The sequence below is a fragment of the Phodopus roborovskii genome, unplaced genomic scaffold (genome assembly GCF_943737965.1).
Source record: "Phodopus roborovskii unplaced genomic scaffold, PHOROB, whole genome shotgun sequence".
In the NCBI taxonomy this organism is placed as follows: Eukaryota; Metazoa; Chordata; class Mammalia; order Rodentia; family Cricetidae; genus Phodopus; species Phodopus roborovskii.
The window spans coordinates 28,027,422-28,049,333 of NW_026126517.1; the positions used below are offsets into that span (position 1 = coordinate 28,027,422).

General features: G+C 44.1%; 1 protein-coding gene across 1 annotated transcript; it reads left to right on the plus strand.

Annotated features, from left to right (window-relative positions):
* Positions 1–451: 451 nt before the first annotated feature.
* Positions 452–21,550, plus strand: Ppp2r1b (protein phosphatase 2 scaffold subunit Abeta). Its single transcript, XM_051197453.1, has 15 exons — positions 452–576; positions 1,321–1,411; positions 1,760–1,860; positions 5,193–5,425; positions 6,388–6,535; positions 10,129–10,284; positions 10,562–10,676; positions 10,805–10,875; positions 11,144–11,278; positions 12,848–13,021; positions 15,587–15,647; positions 18,394–18,548; positions 19,068–19,210; positions 19,590–19,681; positions 20,175–21,550. Exons 1-15 carry the CDS (start codon positions 463–465, stop codon positions 20,189–20,191), a joined length of 1,806 nt encoding a protein of 601 aa, XP_051053410.1. The 5' UTR covers positions 452–462; the 3' UTR covers positions 20,192–21,550.
* The last annotated feature ends 362 nt before the right edge of the window (positions 21,551–21,912 follow it).

The following is a 21,912-nucleotide window of genomic DNA, read 5'->3' on the forward strand; positions in this document are numbered from 1 at the left end:
GGAAATTAGGGCTGAGACCTAGTGGCTCCAGGCCAGCAAGAAGTCTGGGGGAGGTGCTAAAGCTTCTTCCTCCTGGCCTAGGGTACCGTCTCTGGCCTGGAGTTCTAATGAGGTTTTGCACCCATCACTCAGGCAGGCCCCTCTCCTTCAGAGCACAGCGAGCAGAGGATGAATCCCTGCCCATGTTTCTTTCGGCCGGGGAAAGGATGCAGGGGTTTCATTGGTATTCTCAGCACGCCCTTCTTCTGGAGTTCAGACCTCCAGTTCCAGCAACGCGGGTCAGGACGGAGATTCCGCGCGCAGGCTAAAAACTTAACTCTCTTGCTTCGCCAGAGCCGGCCGATAGGATTGAGCCCCGCCTGCCCGGGCGCGGGGCGTGGCCGGGGTGTGGGGCGTGGCCGGGGCGCGGGGCGTGGCCGGGGCGCGGGGCGTACGGCGGCGACCAGCCAGAGGAGAAAGAACATGGCGGGCGCAGCGGGGCCCGGGGCCGGTCCAGGTGCAGCCGGCGGAGATGGAGATGATTCTCTCTACCCGATCGCGGTTTTAATCGACGAGCTCCGCAATGAGGACGTGCAGGTACTAGACTGGGGCTGGGGAGTCGAGGAGAGTGCGGAGGCGCACATGGTGGAGAAGCGGGAAGGCCATCTCAGCCGTGGGGGCGGCCCCGGGGACGGCAGAGCCGTGTTCAGCGCTCGTAGGGGACAGGGGTTGGCGGAGGCTCCGCCGGGGTCCGCCTCGACTCCCAGCAGCTCTTCCTCGAGCCTCTGGGGTGGTGGCACCGGGCTGTTCCGGCAGTGGGCGGGGAACCAGTCCCCCCCCCCTCGGCTGGACTAGCACCGGTGGGTTGCGGGGCCGCCCGGGAGCGGAGGAGCGGCCCGGGAACCAGGGACCCTTTGAAGTGCTGCGGAGTGCCTGTCTCTGCTGGCAAACTGGCCAGGCTAGTTGGGTAGGAAGAGCGCCACAGCTGATTAACCCAGATGAGTGGTGCATCAGTTGTGATGGAACTTTTCTCTGAAAAGGGAGGAGTTGTGTTTAACCGTTTCACCTGCTTCCTTCCATCCAGAGTTCTCTCTTTTCAGAATCTCTCACTGCCCGCTTGTTTTCATTCATTCATTTTTTTCCTGGCCCTTTAGTGTTCTCCCTAGGGATAGCCTCTGGCTAATGACGTGTTAAACGGTTCTTGAGTTATTTTAGGAATAAGATAAGTGAAAGACTCATCCTCATTATATACTGTATGCCAGTGTTTCACCTGTTTGCTTCTTTTGACCTGAATTGCAACCATCTCTTTGCTTTGTTCTTCTTCCCACATTATTTTTAAAGCTCCGTCTCAACAGTATCAAGAAGTTATCGACTATTGCTCTAGCACTCGGGGTGGAAAGGACTCGAACTGAACTGCTGCCTTTCCTTACAGGTATATGCCCTTTAAAGAAACACGTTCCATTTTCTGTTGACTTTAAAACTGTTTTTTAAGTTTGTTACCTAGTATAGCAGTCAGTACTAGAAGGAGCAGGTGCCTTCTGCAAGGTGTATAGAAATGTTACGCCAGACATACTCAAACATAAGGTGTGTAACTAATGGGGAGGTTATTGACATGGGATGTTAATTTCTTAGTAATTCTGTGAAACATTCACGAAGACTTCTAATTTAGACAAGGAAGACAATACCTTTAGGATTGTAGTTGTAGCATCTGTGTAAGTACTTGCTCAGATAAGTGTAAGACACTTGTCCTTATGGGTTAACCAACTGTTTTTATTTTCAGATACAATTTATGATGAAGATGAGGTGCTGTTAGCGCTCGCTGAGCAGTTGGGAAATTTCACCGGTTTGGTGGGAGGTCCTGACTTTGCCCATTGTCTGCTGGTGAGTACTTACCTATGGCCTATCTTTCTGGAACTCTGTAGGATTATCGAGTGATAGACACTGCATCATTTTTTTTAAGATAATACTTTTTTAATTAGTTTAATTTTTACATTTCAGTCTCAATTCTCCCGCCTCTCCTCCTGCTCCCTCCACTTCCCCGTCCCCTCTGCTCCTTGGAGAGGGTGAGGCCTCCTCTAGGGAGTCTACTAAGTCTGTCCCATTATCTTGTTGAGGCAGGACCAAGGCACCTCTCCACCCCACACACCCCTGTGTCTATGTTGGGCAAATTATCTCCATACAGAATGGGCTCCACTAAGTCAGTTTGTACATTAGTGTTAGATCTTGGTCCCACTGCCAGTGGCCTCGTGTATTGTCCCAGCCGCACCATTGTCACCTGTATTAAGGGAGTTGGTTCTTAAGCAGATTCCCCCTTTGTCAGACCTGAGTCAGTGATCTCTCCCTAGCTCAGGTCAGCTGATTCTATGGGTTTCCCCATCATGGTCTTGACTCCTTTGTCCAAATTATCACTTCTCCTCACTTGGACTGAACTCCAGGAGCTTGGCCCATTGATTATAGATTTCTGCATCTGCTACAGTGCAGCATTTTTTTTTTTTTTTTTTTTTTTTTTTTTTATACAGATCTTTTTATGGGCAGGTGGTGATATGATAATGTTGAGTGAATAAATAATGTAGGCACTTTAGCTTAGCTCTTATTTTTATCAGCTGAATATAAGAACTTCTTTCTGCCTTGGTAGGCTTGTCAGGGATGGGGAGGAAAGGAACTTAATTTGTTTTCTTTTGTTTGTATTTTTGAGACAAGGTCTTGCTATTGTAGCCTTGCCTGGCTTGAAACTGTATATAGACCAGGCTGGCTTAAGTCTCGTAGAGATCTTAGGTGTGCCCCACCATGCAGATGAACTAAACCTTAAAGGGTGACTAGAAACTGACCAGCTGGACAAGGCATGGCTATCTGTTTTAGGGCTTTAAATATTGTATATATGATGCTGGCTCCCATGATTCTTAGCTCGACTATGAACCATTCTGTAAAATGGGAAACAGTTAAATGGAGACTTGTAGAAGTCAACAGAGTTATATATGGGCTGTCATTTCCCTCTCAAAATATGCCCCTTTTTAAGTTGAATCACCAGCTACCCAGTTATACAAGCCCAACCTAGAAGATAGCTGTTGTTTTTAGTGGTGCTAGAGATTGAAGCCAGGGCCTTTGCATGCTGGGTAAGTTCTCATTCAGTGAGCTGCATCCCAGCACTAGAAGGCATTCTTAAGTCCTCCTTCCATCCTTCCATTCTTCCTCACATCTGAACAATTAGTCCTGTAGACTTTGCATCTATCCCAGTCAGTCTTAGAGGCACAGTTGTGTGCTGAGCACTTGGTCCTAGCTGGTGGCATTATTTTGGGAGTTTCTAGAAACTTTAGGAGGTGGGGTCTAGCTGTAGGTAGTGGGATGTTGGGGGCAGCTTCTGGAAGGTATCTTGCTTCTTTCTGTTTCTTTGCAGTAAGGCAGAGAAGCTCTTCTGCCACACTTTGTTACTGCCATGTTGTTCTGCTGAGGCTCATGGGGCCAGGCAACTATGGAATGAACCCTTGAAACTGAACCAAAATAAGTCCTTTGTTTCTGTTAGCTATTTTGGGTCACAGCAATGAAAAGCTCATAATACGTACACTTTGTTCCTCTTGGTAATTCATTCCACACATTAGTCTTTCTGTTCATTATAAACCCAGCTCATACTGCCTTGAGACACTGACTACAGGTGTTATCTCTAGAGAGATGCTATTTAGAGTTTTTGTCGCTGACTCCTTGTAAGTCAGACAACTGCATTTTATACGAGAGAGTTGTTCCCTGACCACCATTGGAGTAGCCTCTTCATCACCCCCTTGCCCTACACCTAGTCTCATCTGATTCCACCATTAGGATGTAGAGTCCTTAGAGTGAGGCATCTAGTTTGCTCATTCCTTCTGTGTCCTCAGTGCTACAACAATAACAGCATTCATTACAGAAGGAATGAGTTTCAGAGGCTTACAACTGTGCAGCTTTCTGGGTTCAAAGCTGCTAATGTATAAAACATTGGAGTGAAAGTAAGCAGGAGTGGTTCATCAGGGCCCTGAAATTGGAAAATGGGCAGAGTTCAAATGAAGGGACCTCTCACAAGCCAGTGTCTGAAGTGTGGCAGTGTGAAGCTGTGTCACAGCAGGCAGGGGACAGATGATGAAAGAATGACTTTTCAGTGGGTCTTTGACATCCTCTCTAGGAGAGCGCAGAGATGTCTACATTTTTGAACCATATTAGGCAGGCACACTCCTTCCCTTAAGTCCTGACCTTCACTCTTGGTTAGTTCTGCTATGGAGTTTACTCTGATCTCTGCAGCTGTACCTGTAGCTGAATTTACTGGGATCAAATGCAAAGTTAGAAAGGCAGCTAGAGGTCCAGAGAAGCAGCCCATCTGCTGTGCCACGTTCAGTTACTGACAAGGGCCAGGCCTTGAACCTCTCCTGTCTTTTATGTCTCTATAGCTGCAAGACCCCCCCCCCCATATCTGCATTTATTATTTGGCTGTTTCGTCTGAAACTCCTGTTTTGCTCTTGGAAAGATTCTGAATGTATTTTGAAAACAGCATGCCTTTAATCCCAGCATTCAGGAAGCAGAGGCAGGTGGATCTCTGTGAGTTCAAGACCAACCTGGTCTACAAGACCTAGTTCCAGGACAGGCTCCAAAACCAGAGAAATCCTGTCTTGAAAAACCAAAGAGAGAGAGAGAGAGAGAGAGAGAGAGAGAGAGAGAGAGAGAGAGAGAGAGAGAGAGAAATGAACAAAACTTGTCTACTCAGCTTTATATTGATTGTATAAATTGATGCCATTGAACACTTGGCTAGGATTTCTTGCACTTCCAAGAATGTCAGGATGGTGCACAAAAGGGTATGGACTCAGTAGCCTGACCAGAAATTACCATGCACTTGTGTTACTCACAGTTGGCCACAGTTTTGGACTTGTTCCTGTCTGGATGTGGCTGCATATCATTTAAGCATCAGCTCCTAATAATAGTGATACTGTGTCAAGTCTCTTCCAGTGTCACTTGTAGACACCATCTGGGGATTGCCATCTGGGACATGCGATCTTGGCTTTTCTGCAGAAGTCGTGTCTTCAGGTTGGCCACACCATATGTTATCACTGTGTGAACTGAAAGTAACCATTTGGTATGATGTAGTTAACATTCTGGTTCCATGTACCGCTTCCCTTCAGTCACATAAAAGGTGTCAATCTGTGTCTAACCTGATTTAAGAAGTTGTCAGCTCTGGTTTCCCTTTTTGATCTCTGCAGCCTCCTTTGGAAAGCTTGGCTACTGTGGAGGAGACTGTTGTTCGAGACAAGGCTGTAGAGTCCCTGAGGCAGATCTCTCAGGAGCACACTCCCGTTGCACTCGAAGCTCATTTTGTACCTCTGGTGAAACGCCTGGCAAGTGGGGATTGGTTCACCTCTCGCACATCTGCGTGTGGTTTGTTCAGCGTTTGCTATCCCAGAGCTTCCAATGCTGTCAAAGCAGAAATTCGACAGTAAGAGACAGTTTTTTTAGTGTTTGGGATTACTGGGGATTCACAGCCAGAGTTTACACAGTGCTCTGTTGTCATCAGGGCTTCATACTAGATCAGCAAGACTGGTGATGCCCGCCTGTCCGTCCTTCCGTCCTTCCTTCCTTCCTTCCTTCCTTCTTTCCTTCCTTCCTCCCTCCCTCCCTCCCTCCCTCTCTTCCTCCTTACCTCCCTTCCTCCCTCCCTCCCTCCCTCCCTCTCTTCCTCCTTCCCTCCTTCTTTATAATTTTATTTATTTTTATTTTATGTGCATTGGTGTTTTGCCTGCATGTATGTCTGTGTGAGGATATTAGATCTGGGAGCTATAGACAGTTGTGAACTGCCATGTGGATGCTGGGAATTGAACCTGGGTCCTCAGTGTTCTTAACGGGCTGAGCCATCTTTCTAGCCCTTGGTGATACTTTTTCATGTAGTTGAATGTACTGATGGCTTTGTGTGTGTGTGTGTGTGTGTGTGTGTGTGTGTGTGTGTGTGTGTATGTGTGTATGCATGCATGTGCACACGTGCATACGTACATGCTTCATGTGGCAGCCTCTGGTGTTGGTTTTCAGTTATCCTCCTCCTTTTCTTTGAGCTTTTCTTTGAGACAGTGTTTCTCATTGATCTGCAACTTTGCCACATATGCTAGCTTACCTGGCCTGTGAGCTTTCTGGGATCCGCCCATCTCTGCCTCCCATCTTGCTACCTCTGAGGTTATAGGTACTACTACTGTGCACAGCTATTTGTGTAGGTCCTGTGGACTCTGAGTGGGCTTCACTTGGGTGGCAGTCACTTTCCTGATTGAGCTGTTTTCCTGGCCCTTTCTGTACATCTGTGAGTAGAAACCTGATCATTGATGTAAGGGAAAGGCTTTAAGTGGCCATCTCTTGGTATTGGGGCATGTTTAACCAAGTGTTTGACAGGAAATACCTTATTTCATGCTGCAGGCACTTCCGTTCCCTGTGCTCAGATGACACACCAATGGTGCGACGTGCTGCTGCTTCCAAATTGGGTGAATTTGCAAAAGTTTTGGAATTAGACAGTGTGAAAACTGAAATTGTTCCATTGTTCACGAATCTAGCTTCAGATGAACAGGTAACTCAAGGCTTTAGATTTAGGAGATACAGATGTGCTCTTTAATAATTAAAAAAAACATTTATATGGGGAGTTTTGACTCTAATGTAGGGTCCTTTTGCAAAATTAATACTTAGTTTTGGTTTGGAGTCCATTCTAATGCTCCTGTGTTTCTTTCTTTCTTAACTAGGCCCCTTTTTCATTACATTAGTAGCTATTAAGAGGAGGAGTCAGAGATGAATTGGGTTCCATAACTAGGAAGCCCAGAGCTGCATCAGGCTGCCCAGGGATGGGTACCTTTCAGATTCGTGAGCTGGAGATGTGAGCTGGAGATGAAGCATTTCCTGGAACCCTGACTGTTTTCATTTCTGTACTAGTGTATGGTATCACTACGTACAATAGCAATCTTAGATCCAAGGGTCTGGTTTCTTTGGTGTAGAATGATAAAAATCAGGAACCTCTAAATTACTTAATATACTTGTTTTCAGTATGGAAGATGGGGATGGTTGCAGGGTCATCTGTGGATCTCAGTTTCCAAATGTAAAGTGGTATGGTATTTGCCACTGCTTGTACACATCCTCTTGTGTACCTACTCTAGATCACCTTCAGACTACTTGCAATACCTAATACAACATACACTGGAGAGATGGCCCAACCTGTGAGGGTGCTAGCTGGTCCAAGCCTGGGGACCTGTGTCTGGTCCCCTGAACCCATGCAAAACTGGACATGGTGGCACAGATTTGCAATCCCAGCACTCCTATGGTGAGGTGGGAGGCAGAGACAGGAGAATCTCCCTGAAAATCATGGGCCAGTCAGCTTGGGGTACACAGTGCAGCAGCAGAAATGATTTAGCCTGCCTCAGCAAGGTGGAAGGCAAGAACCAAGTCCTGAAAGTTGCCCTCTGACCTCCACATATGGCTGTGGTATGCGTGCCTCTCTCACAAACACAATAAATAAAAAAGCTATAGTGCAAATGAACTGTAAATAGTTGTTATACTACTTTCTTTAGGGAGTGATGACAGAAAAACAATCTGTATAGGCTTAATACAGACAAAGAAAATTTCCCAAATATTTTGATGTATGGTTGGCTTACTCCATTGGTGTGTGGGAACCATGGACATGGACTGACTGTATCTACCAGCCTGTTTTAAGTAACTACATGTAGTATAGAATTAGATTCTCCTAACAGCCCATGGCACAGATACTCAAGGAAATGGAGGCCCAGCTAGTTTATGAAGCTTGTTCAAGGCTGTATTTAGCTAATTATGGTGTAGTTAGGGTTTGAATGTATGTAGGCTTCAGCTCCAAGTTTCTGAGTCTTACAATTTGAAATTGGCAACATTTCAGGCATGCAGATGCCACATGTACATGGTGGTTTCCATGTTGGAGCAGGGCAAGCTTATCATCCTTATTTGGAATTTAGCTGGTTATACTTCCCATGGCATAATTTGATGTTTTCTCTTATCTTCTATACTTTCTACAAAGTGATAGACTGGGATATGCAGATTTTCTGGTGAAGGCCAGCCAGGAAGTATTTTCAGCTCTGTGGGTCATATATCCCTGTTGTAATTATTGTTGCTGAAGCAGCCACAGAGTGTGGAAAACAATAGACATGAAACTCGCCCATTCATAGGTGGGGGCAGACTGTCAGCATTTGTTGCTCCAAAAAATATTGAATGCTTTGTTAGGAAATTTGTATACACTATGCCTTCTCTGACTACTGGTAGAAGATCTGCTCATGGCTTACTCATTGACAGAAACATTTATAGAGTACCTACATATGTGAGGCACAGTCCTAATGTTAAGGACATACAGGGCCTCCACTCTCATGGAACTTACATTTTAATGGAGAAAAACAAACATGATAAAAACCAGGCATAAATGTCATGAAAATAGTGTAACATAGTCGAACACTGACTGTTAGTCAGCAGAGTGCTCTGAAGAAGTGACAGACGAGAGGAAAATGCTGTCTCTGCTCCTTCCAGGAGCGTAAGAGCCCTTTAAACAGCTCTTACCAACATTGGAACACGGTGGTTGGATTAGTCCGGTAAGCGGGAGAGTGGAGAAGGAAGTGGTGGGAGCATTGGTAGCTCACGGAAGGCTGTGGTTTTGGAGTTTCTTCTCCAGATGCACTGACACTCTACCTAGACCTGGAGAAGAGGTGTGACATATAGTTTACATGTTTGAGAGGTTATTCTGGCTTATGGGTGGAAACAAAGTTGTCGGAGGGATAAAAATAGAAAAAGGGCCAATTAAGTGATACTGATAAACCAGGCAAGAGATAAGGGTGCTTGTATGCTGTGTTGGATTTGTGTGTGTGTGTGTTTGTGCCAACACACATACTCACATGCACGCTATAGTGTGTGTGTGTATTCTGATTATTACATATGCAGTGAATTTCTTGCTCCATTTCTCCTGGGTTCTCACAGTATTTTGTGTCTGATTTTCCCAAGTCTGAAGTCATAACTCCTGATGTTTGTGTTCTCTTACTGAGGAGACATTCTTGTGTCCCACTTGGCATTGAGCAGCTCTGTATGAGGAAAAGCAGGTTGTCTCCCTGCCTTTCCAGTTTTCCTCTGCTGTTGTACTAGACGTGGTTTTCTCTGTTTGAGTGTCAGCATTTCACTTCCACTCTGTTATTTGGCTGTTAGCTTTTCACTCTCTCTGTGTCTTCTTTTGCACACTCTGTCTCATGCTACTGTTATGGCCAAAGAGTAGTTGGAAATTGCTTTCAGAGTGATATCCCTTGTCCTTTAAACTCTACAAATACATTATTAATTACTTATGTAAGTTTATTTTCCAACTTATTATAATAAGGCTTTGAATATAGCATTAAATTAAAAATCAATCTTTCTATTTTGAGGCCAATCAGATGTCCCAGTGGTAAAGTGTTTGCCTGATTTCAGAGCTCAGAACCCATAGAAAGGTGAGAGGTCTGACTCCAGCGTGTTGTCCTCTGACTTCCACACACATTATTCACATTGCAATAAATAAGATTTAGAACATCCTTTTCATTTTATTTAGTAAAACTTGGCTGCAGTTTTTATGTCTTTCACATGCAAAGGAAGAAGTTACTCAGCCATTTGAAGACCTAAAGACACGCCATCATATGTGGAGGTTGTCTTAGGGTTTATGTTGCTGTGATGAAACACCATCACCAAAAAGCAAGTTGGGGAGGAAAGGGTTTATTTGTCTTACACTTCAGCATTGCTGTTCATCACTGAAGGAAGCCAGGGCAGGAACTCAAACAGGGAAGGATCCCAGAGCAGGAGCTGATGCAGAGGCTTACTGGCTTGTACCCCACATGGCTCACACAACCTGTTTTATGATAGAACCCAGGACACCAGCCCAGGAATGGCACCACCCATGAAGGGTTGTGTCCTCCCCATAAGTCATTGGTTAAGAAAGTGACCTTCAGGCTTGCCTCAGCTGGATCTTACGGAGGCATCTTCTCAGTTGAGGTTTCCTCTTCTCAGATGACTCTAGCTTATGTCAAGTTGACATAAAGTAGCCAGCACAGTGGTTTTTTCTCCCCTTTTCTTAAGCAGTGCCCGTGACAGCATCACCTCACTACACTCAGTGTGCCCTGACTGAATGTAATGTTATTCCTTTAGGATTCTGTGCGCCTGCTAGCTGTGGAAGCTTGTGTCAGTATTGCCCAGTTACTGTCTCAGGATGACCTTGAGGCCTTGGTAATGCCTACACTTCGGCAAGCAGCAGAAGATAAATCTTGGCGGGTTCGCTATATGGTAGCTGACAAATTTTCAGAGGTAAAATGCACTGCACTTCACGTATTGAAAACCTCAAAGGCATTTGCCCCACAGATTGTCTGTTAGACACAGCTTACAAATTCTATTGAATAGCTTTGAATATAGAAAAAAATTTAAAAAAAGGAGACAGTGAGATGGCTTGGGGGGGTTGATAAAGTGTTTGGCATTTCAAGCCTGCCAGCCTATTGTGGTTACAGTGTACATTTGAAGATTGTGCTAGTTTGTTTTATTGACTGTTTTGTTAGTGTCCATTAAACTTGTATAAATTGTTTTTTAGCTCCAGAAAGCAGTGGGCCCCAAAATCACGCTCAGTGACCTCATCCCCGCTTTCCAGAGCCTCCTTAAGGACTGCGAAGCTGAGGTCCGAGCAGCCGCTGCCCATAAAGTAAAGGGTGAGTCCGGCTATATAACTTGACTTTGATGTCATTGATTTGATATGATTTTGGTGTGGTGGTTTCACTAAAATAGTACTCAATATTGGCTCTTTGACCACATTGTATTTCCTTTTCATCTGTCTCAGAACTTTGTGAGAACCTGCCCACTGAAGGTAGAGAGACCATAATTATGAATCAAATCCTGCCCTATATAAAGGTGAACGTGACTTCATTTTGTTTTGTTTACTCTGCCTATGAAGCTCTTAGCATTTTAACAAGGACGAGACATAAATGAGTCAAATACATGACATTGGTGACAATATTTTGAGTTTATTTGTGCATGTCATAATCGTACACTGTTGGTGGGGGCTTAGATTTGTTACCAGGGGGTGACTGGGTCAGCTACTCTGTGACTAGTGTTGCTGTTGACTTCTTGGGAGGTGCTGTGGAGACTTTTGTTGTCTTTAATTTTTACTCTGTTTTAGGAATTAGTGTCTGATACCAATCAACATGTGAAGTCAGCTCTAGCTTCTGTAATTATGGGATTATCTACAATTTTGGGTAAAGAGAATACCATTGAACATCTTCTGCCTCTTTTTTTAGCTCAGTTAAAGGATGAGGTGAGCCGGCTATGAATTCTTTTGCTTTGATTTCATTGATTTGATGCGATTTTACTGAAATAGGACCTAAAGTGTATAGATGGGGGAAGAAAAAAATCATAATTTTGATATTTGACAGTCCTGTTTGGCTATAGGGTTACAGTTCCCAAAAAATAAGCACAAGGGACTTACTAAACGACAAACAAATGTAGTTGGGTGTGGTGGTTCTTACCTTTAATTCCAAGACTAGAGAGACAGAAGCAGGTATAACCTTGAGTTTGAGGCCAGCCTGGTCTACAGAGCAATTTCCAGGACAATCAGAGCTATACTGCAAAACCCTGTCTCAAAAACCAAAACCAACTAAACCAGCTAAAAAACCCTAGGTGCTGTGGAGGTGGCTGGGTAGTTAAGAGAGAGCACTTACTATTTCAGAGGATTTGGGTTTGGTTCCCAGCACCCACATGACAGCTAGCAACTCTAGTTCCAGGGGATCTGATGCCTTCTTCTGACCTTTGCAGGCACCAGGTGCACACGTGGTGCACAAACATATATTCAGGCAAAATTCCCATACATATAAATCTTAAAACCACCCTAGAAATACCCGTCTTTTAAATTTTTATATTATACTCATTGGTTCCCTATTTTTAAAGCTAATATATCTTAGTCTAAACGGAAATACAGCATCAGGTATTAACATTAGGGGTTGGAGTGATGGCTCATCAGTTAAGACTGCTGCTTGTCGAGGACCAGGGTTCCAATCCTAGCACGCACATTGAATGGCCCACAACTCCCTGTAGCCCCAGTTCTAGAGGACCCCTCTTCTGGTCTTTGTAGGCACCCATACATAGAAAATGTACACATTACACAGACAATACATATGCCCGAATGAGAAATTAAAAAATCAGTACTAGGCATGATAGTGTTTTGTAATGCCATTAAATGTAATTGACACAGCAGGTTTAGGTGTTGGGTTACTCCCAGATGTGAGGAAGCGAGGCACAGGGAGTTAAGATGATGTCTGAGGTCTCCCAGCAGTGGCAGACCTGGGCTTTTTACCATCTCATACACTTTGTGCTCATTTATTAAATAAAAGTCTAAACAACTTTATTGTGCATGTCTGTGGGCATACATGTACATGCAGAGCTCAGAGGCTCTCTTCATTCACCTTTACATGGGTTCTGGGGATTAAATCCAGGTTGCCATTTCCTGCTGAGCCATCTTGCTTGCCAATTTGTTAATTAATTTTTAAAATTGGTGTACAAAGTAATGAAATCTCATAGCTTTTGCCTGACACTCTGGTTAAGATCATTGTGTCTTGGATTATATGTGTATTTAGCATTTAAGATCTCCTGCCTGTAGTTTTTTTTGGTCATTACAGACTGTTGAGCCCAGGGCTCTGTGTTAGCTGGGTATGTTTTACCACTAAGCCATATCTCAACTCTGTGCCCTCGACCCCCACCCTGCTGCCACCTCCTTTTAAGCCTGAGTCAGTACTGAATTTTATTTAGCACTCTTATTTTTCTTGCTAGGAGGGCACTGGGCAAAGGAGTTCATTCTCACATGTAGTCTTTGGGGCTTGTGTGTTTATAGTGTCCAGAAGTTCGTTTGAATATCATCTCCAATTTGGATTGTGTAAATGAAGTGATTGGAATTCGTCAGCTCTCTCAGTCTCTCCTTCCTGCCATAGTGGAGCTGGCTGAAGACGCCAAGTGGAGGGTGCGCCTAGCTATCATTGAGTATATGCCGCTGCTGGCAGGCCAGCTGGTGAGTTCATGGGCTCTGTGCGCAGTCGGGTCTGTCTGGTTGTGCAGTGGAGCATGGTGAGTGAGAGGCCAGGTAGTCAGTCTGGTCTGGTTCAATTAGATGCACCGAGGTAAATTCTTGTGGCCTGTAGGATGGTTTTCATTTTCAGTAATGTAGTAAGACCTAACAGAAGGGTGTTCTAGAGACATATTCACCTTGCTGTCCTCCTCACGATAAAGGTGCAGAGTATATTTGAGAAATAGAAATGTTGTCCTGTTTAAAATCTGTGTGACTTAAGAACTGATCCATGGGGAAAACATGGTTTCAGGATGAGTCACTTCAGCTTTTTGTGACTCTCTCCTAAGCACAGTGAACTTGGGAGCGTTTTCCTGATGATGTGAAGGTGAGGATCCACCACACAGGAGCTTATAATGCTGGCTGTTTTGGATAAAGTCCTGTTATCACACTGTCTGCTACTCTTTGGGTTTCATTATTAATTTTATTCCAATCAATATAACTAATTTAAAATTTCAAAGCTGGACTTTATAGCCACATGCTTTCCTTTCTTTCCCAATAGGTGCAAACAATGGGAAGCTTGATAGCCCTCACCCTGTGGTAGCCCCTAAACTCTAAGGACTTAAAGAGTTCTTAAATGTGTGGCTGGGGAGGTGGACGAGTGATTGCACTTAGCGCAGGAGCTGTGTGGTGTTTCATTTCCAGTGGCTACTGTAGTGCGTGTTATTAATTAGACATTTGGCATTTCTTACTAGGTGGATGAAGGGAGGAAACCTGTGTGGTTTTTAAGAATGCTCATAGAACCAGTTTACTCTATTACTATACTCTGTTGTCCCTCACCCCCACGGCTTGTTTCTATTCCTTTCAGATCACAGCATATGGGGCTCACATTTTCTTGACCACTGTATCATATTGCTAATTTTGGTAATATGAGCATGGATCTTGTAGATGGCCATGGCATTGTATTTTAATAAATTTGAAGTGCTCTGTTTCTCAAAGTGAATGCCACAGATCCCCAGCATATCTATGTGTCAGGTGAAGCCATCTTGTCATGCTTCTCCACCATCACTTCCAAGTGTTGGGTCATTTTCTGTTCTTTGGTGATCTGTCTCACTGTCTGGAGCGGAAAGCAGCAGTGACTAATAATGGGTTTGCTGGACTGAAACAGCTGTCTGGAAGGAAGGTGGATTATGTGCACTATTTCTTTGAACCTTAGCTCCACCAGACCTGGAGAGTCTCCAAAGGCTGCCAAGGAGATATAGAGCAGATATTTAGAGCAGTGTCCAAGGGCCACCAGTGATATTCAGGGCAGTGTCTTGGCTGGTTTACACCTTTCTGGCTGGGGTGACATGTATTAGTCATGAGCAGATGTTGTGTTTTACCATCCTGTCTTATTAGCTTATCTGATTTTCTTTTCTTTTTTTTTTTTAAAGATTGACTTATTTTCATGTGTGTGAGTGTTTTTCTTGCACATGTATATGAAGCATATGCACACCTGGTACCTGTGTGGGCCAGAAGAGGGCATTGAATCCTCTAGAATTGGAGTTACAGATAGTTGTGAGCTGCCATGTGGGTGCTAGGAACCAAACTCAGGAGGTCTTGTCTCAAGTGCTGCTAATGGTTGAGCCATCTCTCCCGCCTCAGCTTACACATTCTTAGTTTATATGTAAACTTCTTAAAAAGTTAGTCAATTTATAAAATTCTCTCAAGACCGTCTAGCCTGTTTGTAGGCATTGATGAGTAAATACAAAGTTAAACCACATACTATCTGAAGGAGATTAAAGGAAAATCCTGAACCTAGAATAAAGGGATCTGAGAGCTGATGCTGTAGACGATGCCGACAGTGTAAAGATAGGACCCCTGTTCTTGGTCTTCATTTAAAATATGTCATCACCATCAGGAGTTTCTTAGGCTTGGACCAGAAGAATAAGCATAATGACTTCAAAGGAAGGCACCGGGAACGTGTACACCATGGAACGTCCCTGTGTGCTCTATATATCCCATGGCTAGCCTGTCCCCAGCCTGTGTGAGGAGACCAGCAGGCTGGAGAGTCAGGATGGCTCCACCGGACACATCAACCCTTTGCCCTGCACACTTGGTGCCTGCTTTTTCTCTCTGCTGCTTTCTTCCGTGCCCTTGTGATGCTGTCTTCTGCTGGGGATGCGTTGGTGTCACTTGCCTCATTCTCAAGAACTTGCTATTAACCAAAAAGGAGAGAAGTGATTACCAAGCCTCTCAGCAGCCATTTTTCAGAGTGATCCATTTTCCCGTGGCATCTGGCTTTGCTTGGCAGACTTCCGTGTTTCTCCCCTGCTTTTCTCAGTCCTGTGTGTGGCTCGGTTCTGTCTCCCCCTTAACAGGGCCCGTGCCACTCACTCCTGCTTGTTTTCCCTTTCTGCCTTGTAAGAGTTTCATAGTTTGTAAATTCTATGGCATTATTTTTTTATGGCTCTTGTGGTTCAGCTTGTTGGGAGTGTGTCTTTAGCTTTTAGGTAATTATTGTGCAATGTAAATAGAGCATCTTGTCCTAACTTTGGAAATGTTTACTAATGGAATCTTCTGTATCCATAGGGTGTGGAGTTTTTTGATGAGAAGCTGAATTCTTTGTGTATGGCCTGGCTTGTGGATCATGGTGAGTAGACAAGTTAAAAACAAGTATTATGGAAGTTCAGGCTTTTGCATGGGTCTGTGATGTTCACACACACACACGTCTGTGATGTTCACATAAGTCTGATGTTTACATGCATCTGTGATGTTCACACATGGCCATTTAGAGAGGAGTCCTGTAGGGGACGCTCTTTGCCTTGACTGCATAGTGCCGAGGAGAGGTTATAGAGTTCCACTAACTTTCTCTGACTACATTTTACTATACTGTGTAGCCCTGGCTGTCCTGCCTCTGTCTACTGAGTGCTGGGAGTAAAGGCAGGCACCACTATGTCCGGCCTGACTACAGATTTGACATTTGCACTTCCTGTTATTTTCTGTTTTAAATGTATGTTCTGTGCTGTGCTGAGTAACCTCTTTGCCCTCCTCTACCTCCTGCCACCTGTGGGCTTCAGACTCTTACACGCACACTTCCTCCAGCACCAGGGTTTGCAACTGACCTGCTGCCATTGGTGTCCTCAGTAACTGCCGTCTGGGCTGTGACACATTGGGGAAAAATGACTTTTCGGGCTTTCTGAGGTGATGTGCAAAGATAGAGTAGGAGTCGGGGGATGTGTCCGTGCCCTAGGACAGAGCCAGGGCTTTGATTTGGTGAGAGGAAGGCTCTCCTGTCTTCTGCTGCTGGGCTGGAGGACATGAGTGCAGGGAAGGTCTTACTGGACTTAGTAGGTGCCTTTCTGGTGATGCCTCAGGGCAGTGGGTGTGCACATATCCCTTTGTTTCCCTGGCAGCGGATGCAAAGAGGGGCTCTCTGTGTCAGGTCCTAGAGTTGGCAGCTTCATTGTGTCCTGAGCCCCATTCCAGTGAGTGCCTTCAAGTTTTCATGTGGTATGTCCCATGAGCTTTGGGTCCCTGTTGTATGGATGTGGTAATCATCCTGTTGTGGTTCCCCAGTGTACTGTGTGTACTTTATGTATTGAGTGCATCTATCTGTGGGTACTTGTGAGTAGGTACTAGGGAAAGAATAAGAGCATTTGAGTCTGCTTACATTTGTAGGTGGTTTTGTTAAAAGTGAGTTGGTATCATATGTCTAAGTGGAAAAGGAAGGTTGTGAAGCTGTGTATGACAATCTGTTAGGGCATGTGTATGGATACATGTGGTGCTTTAAGTACATGGTAAAGACTATTTTTTCTCAGAAGTTAAGTTTTTATGACCATTTGTTTAAAAAAAGATCATTTATAAATCATAGGAAAGGTGCTTTAGTTTTTTATTTTAAATTATGCGTATGTGTGTGTCTGTATGTGAGCTTGTGCATGTACTTGCAGGTTCTCTTAAGAGGCCAGAGAGGACATCAGGTCCTGATCTGGAGCTGGGTTGTAGACAGTTGTGAGTCCCTGGGTTTAGGTGCTGGAAACTGAACTCCAGTTCTCTGTAGCAGCAATGTACATTTTCTTAACTACTCAACCATCCCCCAGTCCAAGAAATTATTTATTTAAAAAAGTTTATTTTTGGTAAATATTAATGAGAGTGGCATTTCCAGAAGATCTCTTTATCACTTCCTTTGAAATCCAGCCTTCTGGATTAAGACGGGCTTTTGTTTTTTTTTTTTTCCTCTTCCAAATTTTGAAGGATTTTTAAGGTCTAATATTCTACAAGGAGATTCATGACCCCTGTTCGGTGTAAGGATGCTTGCTGTATGCAACCTGAGTATCCCCCTCATTTTTTCTTCCATTTTGGGAGCTGGTGGGGTGGAGTTTCTGTATGGGGCTTTGGGATTCCCTGATGCAGTGGCTGGATGGTGCCTGAGAATGTTCACCATGGCCTTTCCAATGCCATTTCTTTGAGACAGAGTTTCTCTGTTAGGTCGGGGTTGTCCTGGAACTTGCACTGTAGACCAGGCTGGCCTGAAACTCCAGAGATCTGCCTGCCTGTGCCTCTCAAGTGCTGGAGTTAAAGGTGTGCACCACCACCACACAACATCCTACAGCTTTTATATTTAGCTTGGAATTTTATAATTTGAAGAAAAATTATGTTTTTGCACTTTTAAGTGGTACACAGTGAGGAAGTTTCTTTGGGAATGTCCCCTGTCCTTCCTTGGGCATGAAGCTGCTGCAAGGCCACTGTGTGCAGTCTGCAGAGGCTGTGTGTCTGTCAGCGGGCAGTGTCGACCCACAGGGAGGGCTCAACGAGAGGGAGTTAAACAGAGTTCCAGGTTTTGTTTTACTGAGTGGTGGGGCCACTTCATTTATTAATTTATCTTTTACAGGATAAAGTTAGTGAGGACATATGCATATCAAGTCAAAGTTAGTGAGAATAGACAGAATTAAATATTTAAAGAAACCTTTCAGGTCAGTCTGACCTTGAGGGGAAAGACACAGACAAAACAAGGAGTGAAAACTGGCAGAACTCGGGAAGGGCTTGCATTCCTCTGAAAACAGAAGTGAGAGGTGCCAGGAACATAGTAGGCATCTGGCCAATTAGAGTTCAGTGTTGTTGAGGTCTTGGTCAAGGCTCAGTCTCTGGTTATTTCAGCAGTGGAACCCTGTGTTAGTGCCATTGTAGTAAGAACAATCATTTCAAGTATCTGTTAAAAATCAGTAGCTAGGAGGAAAGCATGGGTTTTTATCCTTGGACATGGACGTTTTAAACTGCAGTGCCTCAACATGATTATCATGAAGTGTGCGATGTTAGGTTGGCAGGACATATTCTGAGTCTCTGTGTGTGGTTGTGTGTAAAGCAAGCAGCTGAGGATGTTCTCTTGGGCTCTCCTCCAGTTTATGCCATTCGGGAAGCCGCCACCAACAACCTCATGAAGTTGGTCCAGAAGTTCGGTACCGAGTGGGCCCAGAATACCATCGTCCCTAGAGTGTTAGTGATGGCAAATGACCCTAATTACTTGCACAGAATGACCACTTTATTCTGCATCAATGTAAGTAAGACATTTGATCATTGTTAAGCTCAGGCATGAAATCATTCTTAGGATATTTCTAAGTTTTGAGTGTTACCATCTATTTGAGGTGCATTTCATATACTGATCAGTTCAGGTAATTATAATATTTGGAGCTGGAGAGATGGCTCAGTGAACAGGAGGGCCCCCAGTTCATGCCGAGGACCCACGTTTGAGTCTCAAGCACTCACGTCAGGTAGCTCACAGCTTTTTAACCCCAGCTGCTGGTGGCAGGTCGGACTCTTGTCTCCCCGACATCATTCCCTCCCTCATGAATCCACACATAGCAAGATAAAACTAAATATTTAAAACTTGCATTTTGTTCTGTGTTTTGGTGTAGGTCTTTCATCTTTTGAGCCACCTCATGTTCCTTAAATGCTCAAGTAGGAAACATTTTTCTGTTGGTCAATTAATTACCTTCCCTTTAAATATTAGGTTGTTTCTCTAGATTTGGGGAGTATTTAGAAAGTTTTAAATGTGCCATCTTATTTATTTTTCTAGGCACTGTCTGAAGCCTGTGGTCAGGAAATAACCACTAAGCAAATGTTGCCCATCGTGTTGAAAATGGCAGGAGATCAAGTAGCAAATGTCCGTTTCAATGTGGCCAAGTCACTACAGAAAATTGGACCAATTCTAGATACCAAGTAAGATTTTAGTGTTGCTCTTGGTGTGAAAGCATCTCCTCATGGCAGGGAACACAGCTAAAATAAGCCCAAGGGTTTCTTTTTTTTCTTTACCTAGAATCTGGGCTTATTCTGAGAAAAGAATTCAGCACTCAGTTTTGAGACTGTCCAGTGTGACTTTTACATTTATGTTCTGGGTATATACAGAACACTGCCCCAAGGCGAATTTCACCAAGAACTTCTCTAGAAATTATTTGATGTACTTGTCATGTTTGTATTTAAAAGTACTTTCATTTTAAATTAAAAAGTTACCATAGAGCCAAGCCCCAAATTCCAAAGCAGATTGTACCTACCAGACCTGTGGCCCCCAGCCACCTCTTCAGTTACCCCTGAATTTCAGTGCCTTGCAGGGGGAAGTGAAGCCAGTGCTGCAGAAGCTAGGCCAGGATGAAGACATGGACGTCAAGTATTTCGCACAGGAAGCTATAAGTGGTATGCATTTTGTTTACTGCTAGACTTGGTTGGTGGGAGTTTTCCTGTGCAATGTGAACAGTGGGAGATGTGGTGCGAGGGGCATGATGGGAGGCAGAGGGTGGCAAGCACTTGCTATGCTGGGCCTGTGTGGTTAGGGATTTCTCAGCCCTTACTGGGCTTGGAAGTACACACTTGTAATCCCAGCACTTGAGAGACTGAGGCAGGAGGACCTCAGAGCAGAGGAGCCTGGGCTACATTGTGAGACCCTGTCTAAAAGAAATGTCGTGGCCCATGGTTCTCTAAGTGAGCAGGCCATTTTCTCAGTTCCATGTGTAGGATGCTGATTCTTACTGACCTGAGTAAGTCTTTAACTTCCAGTCAGCCTGACAGAGTGCAGGGCCGCAGTGAGACCTCAGGCTTGTGCCTTTGTCACTGTTACATACTAAATGTTCACAGCGATCTCTCATGAACTTTCTGTACCACTAACATGATTTTGTTTGGAATTTTCCAGTTCTTGCCTTGGCATAAAGAGGAACAGGAGGGAAAAGCCTTTACTAAATTCTTAATCCCAGATCTCTACTCAATGTGTTCTTACACTGGGTGGAGAAAAATGGAAACCTTCAAGATATCATCCAAGCAAATGGCAACAACTTAGAAGAAATCAGATTTCAGTGACTTGATGCTTTGTAAACATGAACTGAGACTGACTTGATGTCTCTGTCGGGATAACTTGAAAGCCTTTCTTACTGACCAGTTGCTGACACTCCCTCAAAGTCCCCTTGAGTGTCTCCCAGGGTTTTCTTCAAGCACCATTGAGGCTCTGCCTCCTCCCTTTTGAATCAGGCCCCAGCCACATAAGATTCCAGACAGAGCCTGGATGGATTTGGACCCCGACATGGAGTGGAGTGACTCTCTTACTGTTTACACGTTATCTCTATGCCTCTAGCTTTCCAATGTTAAAACTAAATGGTTTAGAATAACTTACTTATAATTATCTGTTTGGGAGATAATACTGAGATTTGACTGTAGTGAAAGCCACATCTTTCTGGTTATGGAAGGTTAATGTATTGGTTGTTCTGGTGTTCGTTTGCTAAGTTTTGACTGTAATCATGTCATGCAGAAGCCTGAAGTGGGTATATGTTGCTGCTAATGTGTGATGTTGAAAGGTATCGATTTCAACAGCTCAGCACTGTGACTGCCTTCAAAAACTCTCATAAGAAACTTTAGTGCCCCCTACTAAGCTATGGTTCTACTGCTTCATTGTGAAGTTTTGTGTTTCAAGTAAGTGTAGGAACCACTGCACTGTCCCTGGTTCTGCCTCCATCGATGTTAGCATCTTGCTGTTGCTACACTGCACAGTACCAAACTGAAGTTTTGCGCTCAGTGTTTTCTTGTGGTGTCGGTGATGCTGGACCATTTTTCTACTCTTGCACTGAAACTTCATTAATTTGTCCTGAACTTTAAGGTAGTAGGTAAAGCTGAAGTGTTTGCTGATGCAAATAGTTTATGGAAAGCTGCTTGACACCATTTTTAGAAAGCACCGGCTCATCAGTGGGTACGCTGGTTGCCAATCACCGTGTTCAGTTATAGCCCACTCCTTCCATGAGCAGCTCGACAGGTCCCACCTCTCTGATGACTTCTGGGTGATTTAAATGGTTTTCATCTAATAGACTCCTTTTCTCCAGTGGACTTAGTTAATGAGGTTTTACTGCAGCCTGTTTTTTCTCAGTGCATCTCGCCATGTAGTTTGGTGTTTTCCATTTTGGTTTCTGAATTGTTGATTTTACTTACAAACTCTTTTAGATATAACAAGCCCTGTTGTGTTTTCTGAGGGCCCAAAGATACCTACAAAACTTTGTACATTAAACATAAGTTACATAAAACCAAGTTTGTGTAAATGCTTTTAAGTTTATCATACCTTAGACAAACAGAACAGAAAATTTCTGTCAGAGATTGTGTGCCTGTTATTTAAACTGCTGATTACTGTGTAGTAAGTTCCTATTTATGTGTTCTAGGGCAGAGGTTTGAATGTTTTCCCAAGCAAAAAGATTCTCATCTTAGTGCCTTAAATTATTGTGCTGTAAACATTTTAGGGTTTTTTTTTTTTCCCCTCCCATCACCTGCAGGCTATATCCCTCTTTATTGAGTTTTATATTTGAGAGATTATTATCTTGACTTTGGAAATAGATGTGCATTGGGATAGTCGCTTTACCTTTGGTTGGAAATAACCACATGCCACAGTCACTTGG

Excerpts from the sequence above, each read along its gene's own strand:
- Ppp2r1b (XM_051197453.1), top strand. The coding sequence starts at position 463 with ATGGCGGGCGCAGCGGGGCCCGGGGCCGGTCCAGGTGCAGCCGGCGGA. Across the intron at positions 1,412-1,759 it reads ACTGCTGCCTTTCCTTACAG|ATACAATTTATGATGAAGAT; the intron begins GTATATGCCCTT and ends TTTTATTTTCAG. Across the intron at positions 10,677-10,804 it reads CGCTGCCCATAAAGTAAAGG|AACTTTGTGAGAACCTGCCC; the intron begins GTGAGTCCGGCT and ends CATCTGTCTCAG.